The following is a 7,825-nucleotide window of genomic DNA, read 5'->3' as shown; positions in this document are numbered from 1 at the left end:
TTGGTTGTTGGACGTGTGACAAATCAATTTTTTGAAGCATAGGACTTTTGACTTGCTTTCACAACTCTTGAAGAACAATTTGAGGCCAATTAAATAAATGTATTAGTAAGATATCTGAAAATATTCAGTTTATCTATTGCTATCTTGAGTGGAAAATGTGATATAGCCAACAAGCAGAGAAGTGTGAGTTAGCAATGTGGACTGAGTCAGTTCAAAAATTTTCTCCTGATATGGTTCTGGTTTTGGTTCTGCTTCTTTGCTTTTCTTGCTCTCTTACTATTTGCTACTCGTTCGCACAAACTGATTGACTCTATCCGAATATGAATGTGGGACTAAGGACTTGCTGCTGTACAGAAAGTTACAAACTGATTGGAAGCATTTGTCTTAAACATGGAAAGAAAGTGAGGAGAAAAGAACTTATCCCTTCTAGTCAGAACAGCGGTGGTGCCGGTTGCAGCAGCACTAGCAGTTTTTTTTTTTTTTTTGTAGCAGAAGATGGAAAAAAAATCTGAACCATGTGATCCAGTTGTTTGGTATTTGTTTCAGTTCATCTACTTGAGATTAGATTTGGCCTTACACTATAAGTATTAGTATTATTAGTATTAATTTATTTTTGAATAGATAGGGAAACATGAACTATCTGGGGATTAATGGTGCTTGCTGTCAATTGTTAGATACCTACAGTAGTGGAGTATTATTTTGAGGAAAAATTGAGTTGTGCACTTAATTTCTTGTGCGGCCTTTTTTGGTTGGAATTTATTTCTGGATTTGGATCCCAAACCCTTCTTAGAACATTCAGTGTTGCCAAAACATTAATGGAGAGAATAAGTGTACAACCTCATGATCTATCTCAATTGTAGTAAGAAATAATATACTGTTGGACAAGTCAAACATTAAATGGCTATCCGGATTTTCAATTCACTCCATGCAGTGTCTTGTGCCATTCAGGATCTCTGGCAATTTGGATTCGTCTCATCTTCTTTCACATTCGATTTGGATTGTCTGGACTAATGAGTTCATTGGTACAGGGCTCTGCAGAACAATTATCCTAACTTTAGAGGGTAATTTAGAAGATGAGCATTGAGACACACACAAACATAATCAAATATGCATATGAAAACTGGTAATTAGAAGCTTACTTCTTTTGGTTTGAGACTATCATTCAAAGGCAGAGGATGAACACTCACTAGTTTAGTGTTTTCAGAATTCTGAGGATCCTGTCCTTGCTCAAAAATCGGTGAAATTGGAGCCAAGAAAGAACTGAAACCGATATACATTAGTACTAAGTTAGAACTCAAAGGAAGTGGTTGTGAAAAGCAAAGTTATCATGGACGAACGAATCAGAATCAGTGAATCATTCATGGTAGCATACAAGCATACAAAGAACATCATCGAACAGAAATAGGAAATACCAGAGCACAATCCTAAGGGCTTGCGCCTTCAAAGGCTCACAATGGCAGGTCCTACAAGATGAGGCACAATGTTAGTCAACTACACGTATGCATAGCTCAAAACGCCAGCATCGTGCATTTCCACACTAGATATCTCAACATGATGTATAGCACCTCAGATCTCAGTTCTCACACCCGAAACCTAAGTCCTTAACATAAATACACAAACAACTCCGTGAAATTCAAGATCATGAACATTTTTGTACATGTTCATGCTACCTTAAATTGTGCAATAAAACTAATATTTCTCAAACAAGAGAGATGATAAACAATGAAGATGTTACGTCAAAATGTTGTACCTTTTCCTTGCAGAATCTGCCCTAATAGGGGAGCTTATATACCAAGAAACGAATAAACTCTTTAGCCTTAAGACAATATATGTATATACATATAAGAAAAAGAAGGAAAAAAAAGTGGCAAAGAAGGTGATCGATAGGATATGGAGCTGACGTAGCATCTTCAGAAGCATATGGACCGCTGCATTCATCTTCAGAAGCATATGGACCGCTGCATCCTTGCTCCTCACCCTCCCAGTCGTTGTCTAGAAGCTTCCTCTGCGGCCCAGTCTCGCTACATCTCTGGCTGGTTTCCTGGCGATTCATAGGTTCAAATCAGAGGCGTGTGTTATGTAATGAGTGGCGTGAGGTATCAAGAATTCGAGAAAAATTTACTCTTGTAGGTGATGGCAAAGCCCGTCCTGCTTTTCCACCTCGGATAGTTCAAAGTTGGGCTCTCTTCAACACATGAATGCGGCCCAGCACATTCTTAAGAGGTGAATGAAATGTCGAGCAATATTTGCCACACAAATGTTCCCAAATATGGTTTATATATTGAATGTGTTTTAGAGGGTTTCTAACTTGAGAAAGTGTGATCCATCGACTATGGGAAGAGAGATGTTTACAATACCTGTCATACAGTCGAGTAGCCTCTTCTTGAGAGCCTACAGTTCCTAAATGGATCTGTTTCTTGTCAACTTTAATGGCAGCTTGCCATTTCAAATTCTTGAAATAGACGCCTCTCATGATGCATGGTTCTTGGTTTTCGACGTGCTTCCTTTTGTGTCTCTTTCTTCGTTTAACCTCTGCTAGAATGAAACCAGTAAGCAACAAGGAATCAAAGAAAGTCACTACTGAATCAGTCAGAACAACATAGTATATGGGTGAATTCATCAGAACCAACAATATGTTACTATAGATCTTCAAATCAACAAAGTCCAAGGAGCTTTGCTTCTACATTTGGTACGATGTTTATAGACGTGATAGCCATTATAATGCGCGACTCAGTCATAATTTGAGATAATTTCATTTTCTGGAGCTACTCCTATTCACCTTGGGCTATGAACAGGACGATGAAAAACATATGAGGAAATTAAGCATGTTCGATCACTGTTTTTTCGTGAACTGACACATTCATCGTTTGAATTTCAGAAGGTTGAAACCACAGATGAAGGTATGTTGTTGATTTAAGCATATAATACAATCATCTACAGCTGTGGTCTTTTGATGCGCATTGGTATATGGCTCTGCTCTTTGCTCTGATTTTCTTATACTTTTCAGGCAATTGCAGACTTGACTAAAGCGTTGGATTTAGTGGAGTAGATGATATGCACAAAATCATACTATATACTATGAAGCTTAGAACAACCAGCATCAGGAACTTGCACACTAGATAACCCAACATAATGTATAGCGCCTCAGATCTCACACCCGAAACCAAAAATCATTAACATAAATACCAGCGAAATTCTTGAACTCAGTGGCAACTTACCGATTCTCATGCCAATACAGAGCATGGCTATGTTCTTGACATCACATTACTCCTATTCACCGTGGGCTATGAGCGGGCCAATTAAAACATATGAGGAAATTAAGGATGTTTGATAACTTTTTATTCGTGGACCGACCAGTGTTATGAAAATCGCGCTTGGGGCGCGCTTGGGGCGTGGGGCGGTCAGGGCGCGGCTGTAGTCGCCCCAGCCACCCTGGGCCGAACGATATTCATGGGGCGGGCTGGGGCGAGACTGGGGCGGGTTGGAGCGAGCCGGGGCGGTTGGGGCGGCTGAAGCGCAGGCGGACCGACCCGCGACCCTAACAACACTGGGACCGACACATTCATTGTTTGACTTTCAGAGGCTTGAAATCACGGATGAAGGTATGCTGTTGATTTAAGCATAATACAATCATCTACAGCTGTATTAATTAGCTACAAAATGAAACTAATACTCAAATCTACATAAATGGATGCCATAGACAGTCTGCAAAAATAGAGATAATTCTACTCGAACCAAAGCTGATAGGAGTGCTTGACCAGACCGAGAATGGAGGTACGAAGAATGAAAACAGACCAGGAAAATGCTGAAGTGATGCACTCGAAGCAGCAGATATGTTTGACAAACCAGGGACGGTTTCCAAGCTGGTTCCTGGACAATGATAGAAATCAATATCAACAAATATACACAAGAATGAATTTGCAACGACAAAAACAATGAGATAATCGAGAATTTATATTCCAACATTCATCCATCAACTTTAAACACAAATTTTCTCTATTCAGATGTTTAAAGAAGTATGAATCAGTAGTAACAGCAATGCCAACGACAAGGGCAGAGTCACAAGAATGAAGAAACATTCAAAAGTGTGAGATGCGAAAATTTGATGGAGTTAAATGAGTAAAACAATCATCCATATGCGATACATTATTTAGTGGAGTAGATGATATGCGCAAAATCATATATAATATAAAGATTAGAACAACCCTCTATCTGTACATGATGATTCTATCTTTGTGGCGGCCTACAGTTCCTAAATGGATCTGTTTCTTGTCAACTTTAATGGCAACTTGCCATTTCAAGTTCTTGAAATAAACACCCCTCATGATGCAGGGTTCTTGGTTTTTGACGTGCTTCCTTCTGTGTCTCTTTCTTCGTTTAACCTCTGCTACAATGAAACCAGTAAGCAAGAAACAATCGAAGAAACTCATACTGAATCAGTCGAACATAAAAACAAAGTTCAAATTGAGTAGACAATATGTTACTATATAGGAGCAATATATATCAGAATCTTCATGTATGTATAAAGCCTCTGTAAAGCATATTACATATAGTATTTCGTGATAGAACGAGACCATCTCGCTACTTAACCAGTTGATCATGTTTGGGAGAATTCGTCAGAAAAACAAAGTTCAAATTGAGAAGACATATGTTACTATAGATGTTCAAAGCAACAAAGTTCAAGGAACTTTTCTGCTACATTTGGTACATCATGCATAATTTTGCTTTCGATTGACTGCAAAAGCTTGCCTCCAATGCTTCCTAGATATCTTGACTTGAGCTGAGGATCCTGTCCTTGCTCAAAAAACGGTGAAATTGGAGCCAAGAAAGAATTGAATCCTATATACATTAGTACTGAGTTAGAACTCATAGGAAGTGATCATGAAAAGCAAAATTACCAAGAACGGACGAATCAGAAATAGTTAAATCATTCATTATTACATAAAATAGGTATGCATTGATGCTTGAAAACAAGCATACAAAGAGCATCATCTAATAGAAATAGGAAATACCAGAGCACAATCCTAAGAGCTTGCGCCTACGAAGGTCACCATGGCAGGTCCAGCAAGACAAGGCACAAATTTTGTCAACTACACGTATGCATAACTTAAAACGCCAGCATCGTGTCTTTTCACACCAGATATCTCAATATGATGTATGTCACCTCAGATCTCACACCCGAAACCAAAAGTCATTAACATAAATACAAAAATAACTCTGCAAAAGTCTTGAACAACTAAGACGCAAGTTACCGATTCACATTCCAATACAAAGCATGCCTATGTTTTGCACCCGAGTTCTTGACATCACATTACTTGAGCTCATAAATATCAAACACACGCACTTTGGCCAAACTCTCACCCCAAGTAATCAGCCACAACCTCAATACCAACACAAACATATATCCTCAATACCAACACAAACATATATTCTCCGTGACATTAACATAAACACTTTGTGAACCAATCTGTTTCCTCAGTCTACACAACAATTTGTGGGTGCAATTCAACAAAAGAACAAGCAAGAAATTTAAAAAAAAAAAACTCCCTGGGATGTTGGGGTGATGTTAGATCTGTACATCAGTACATGGAACAATCATTGTCAGCTCACATTTAGAGATTTTTCTTACCTAATTTTGATCGAAAAAACAAAACTTGTTTATGGGAATGTTGTTTTATATATGTCGGGTCGGATCTGCGTCGGTTACGGGTCGGAGGGTCCGTTCGTGCATAATATAAGAATAGGAAATAATATCATTGTTTCGCAATCTATTTCGGCCGCCGCTCTCTGTCTCTTTCTGTCTCCCCCAAATTCAAGTCCTCTCCCTACCAGATTCAAGCTCTCTCTCTTGAAAGGTAATCTCCTCTTGTTTATTACCGTACACTTATTTTCAAGATCCAATTTTTATGACAAATGGGTTCTGGTTTTGAATTATAGAAAAGCATAATAGTTTATTTCCAAGATCCAATTTTTATGACAAATGGATTCTGGTTTTGAATTATAGAAAAGCTTAATAGTTTATTTCCAAGATCCAAATATTTCCCAGATACAATTTTTATGACAAATGGGTTCTGGTTTTGAATTATAGAAAAGCTTAATAGTTTATTTCCAAGATCCAATTTTTATGACAAATGGGTTCTGGTTTTGAATTATAGAATTTTCCAAGATCATTTGTGAGAAAATATTAATTGTATAATTAAATTAACTAAATTAAATTGAGCGTAGGAATCTCTGTGTGAAATCATAAATCCATGAATCCTATTTATATAAGGCCAAGTCATAAATCTTATAAATAGGACACCAATTCCATAGGACAAAAGCCAAATTTGCTAGAGAGAAAGAAAGAAAGAGAGAAGTGGTGTGCAGACTATTTAATCACGGCAAAGTTTCATACAGAAAGAAGCAAAATCATGGAAAACTAAACTCATGCTTTTATATATTTTTGGTGTGTAATCTATGGCATGCTTATCTGTATAGTCTCTGATTTTTGAGCAAGACTCTGTTAGGTTTTTTGTAATCTAGGCTTATGTATAGTTTATTCTTTAGGTTCAAAGTTAGAATATGATCTCCAAAGACTCAATCCGTCGAAGAAGGAAGCAAGATTTCTTCAAATACCTACCATCAGAGATCCTCACCGATATCCTATTGAGACTTCCTCTTGAAAACATTGCAACTTGCAGATGTGTTTGCAAACCGTGGCTCAATCTCATTGAGACTGACTATTTTAACAAGTCCCATCTTTCTAAATCCTCCCCTTCCCTAGTGGTCTCGATACCTGATACAAATTCAAATTGGTTCAATGTTTTCAAATTGGAAGAGAAGCCAAAACGCAAGCTGAATCCAATCACCAAGTTTGATTTCCCCCAAGCATCAACAATACAAGGTTCTTCCAATGGTTTGCTTCTTCTGAAAAATCCTTTTCGTGATCATCTTTATGTATGTAATCCTATCACCCGTGAATTTGTTGAGCTCAGTGGCCGTCTTACTCGCCCTCGAGAAGATTGTTATGGAATTGGAGTGAGCAGAATAAGCGGACAACATAAGGTTGTCTATCTCAACCCTACCTACGACGGATGTCATGTATACACTCTTGAATCAGGATCTTCATGGAGACGCGTTGAAGGTGTTATCCCCTCGTTTGATTGTTGTCACAGCTCCGTTGCTGCATTTGTTAATGGCAATCTCCACTGGTTTGTTTCAAAATTACGGGTGCCCCCTTACGTTTGCTGTTTTGATCTTGAGACAGAATGTTTTAGCACTTTCTCTCCACCAACTGAATGTCTCAAGAGAAACAACATTGACAAGGGAATGTTGTGTACTTTAGGAGATTGTCTGTGTTTTTGTGATGACGAACCAGAATTTAAAAGTGACTATTATCACGTGATGTGGTTGCTGAAGGAATATAAATCAGTTGAGAAAAGTTGGTGCAAGGTATATGTCAAAATCAGGCAAGGACCTCAATTAGATGTCCTCATCAAACATCCTCATTATGGTCATGGTTTATTTAAACGCCTTCTGCCTATCAATGTTTACGAGAATGGAGACATGTTGATGTTATGGAATGAGGAACACTTTCTATACTACTCTAAAAAGTGGAGAAGTCTTAAAAACATTGGTTTGTTTGGTAAAATGGATGATGATTCTTTCAATATTAATTCCATTCTCCTCACTCCAAGTTTTCTCTCACTCAAAAGACAATTTGGTATGAAGAATGTAATATCATTTTAGTTTGTACTTTTTTTTTTATCGTCATCACAGACTTGTAATTTACTTATGCGGACTGTTTTTATTTATTTAACTATTTTTAATTCATTGTTTAGTTAAA

General features: G+C 37.7%; 2 protein-coding genes across 10 annotated transcripts; one reads left to right on the top strand and one right to left on the bottom strand.

Moving 5' to 3' along the window:
- Positions 1 to 831: 831 nt before the first annotated feature.
- On the bottom strand, positions 832 to 5,626 carry LOC121744194. 9 transcript variants are annotated; one of them, XR_006038511.1, is made up of 7 exons: positions 4,206 to 5,626; positions 3,219 to 3,870; positions 2,123 to 2,532; positions 1,751 to 2,041; positions 1,413 to 1,463; positions 1,140 to 1,260; positions 832 to 1,032 (listed from the first exon to the last, which is right to left on the bottom strand). XR_006038511.1 is itself a non-coding variant. In XM_042137669.1 (6 exons), the coding sequence occupies exons 2-6, from the start codon at positions 3,241 to 3,243 to the stop codon at positions 973 to 975; spliced, it is 432 nt and encodes a 143-aa protein (XP_041993603.1). In that variant the 5' UTR covers positions 3,244 to 3,870; positions 4,206 to 5,624; the 3' UTR covers positions 832 to 972. The 9 variants fall into 9 exon arrangements, 1 of the variants encoding a protein (XP_041993603.1); XR_006038507.1 differs by having other exon boundaries at positions 1,413 to 2,041; positions 4,206 to 4,839; positions 5,013 to 5,626; XR_006038510.1 differs by having other exon boundaries at positions 1,413 to 2,041; positions 2,123 to 2,215; positions 2,358 to 2,532; positions 4,206 to 5,625.
- A 94-nt stretch (positions 5,627 to 5,720) lies between these two features.
- Positions 5,721 to 7,825, top strand: LOC121744192 (F-box protein At5g49610-like). Its single transcript, XM_042137666.1, has 2 exons — positions 5,721 to 5,855; positions 6,547 to 7,825. Exon 2 carries the CDS (start codon positions 6,562 to 6,564, stop codon positions 7,726 to 7,728), a length of 1,167 nt encoding a protein of 388 aa, XP_041993600.1. The 5' UTR covers positions 5,721 to 5,855; positions 6,547 to 6,561; the 3' UTR covers positions 7,729 to 7,825.

The sequence above is a fragment of the Salvia splendens genome, chromosome 8 (assembly GCF_004379255.2).
Source record: "Salvia splendens isolate huo1 chromosome 8, SspV2, whole genome shotgun sequence".
NCBI classification, from domain to species: domain Eukaryota; kingdom Viridiplantae; phylum Streptophyta; class Magnoliopsida; order Lamiales; family Lamiaceae; genus Salvia; species Salvia splendens.
The sequence above is the reverse complement of the archived record's forward strand: the minus strand, read 5'-3'. Positions and strand labels throughout refer to the sequence as shown.

Coding starts and splice junctions, on each gene's coding strand:
- LOC121744194 (XM_042137669.1), bottom strand. CDS start 3,243: ATGCTCTGTATTGGCATGAGAATCG. Junction 1,261..1,412: donor GCCCTTAGGATTGTGCTCTG/GTATTTCCTATT, acceptor TATCGGTTTCAG/TTCTTTCTTGGCTCCAATTT. Junction 1,033..1,139: donor ATAGTCTCAAACCAAAAGAA/GTAAGCTTCTAA, acceptor ATTGTTCTGCAG/AGCCCTGTACCAATGAACTC.
- LOC121744192 (XM_042137666.1), top strand. CDS start 6,562: ATGATCTCCAAAGACTCAATCCGTCGAAGAAGGAAGCAAGATTTCTTC.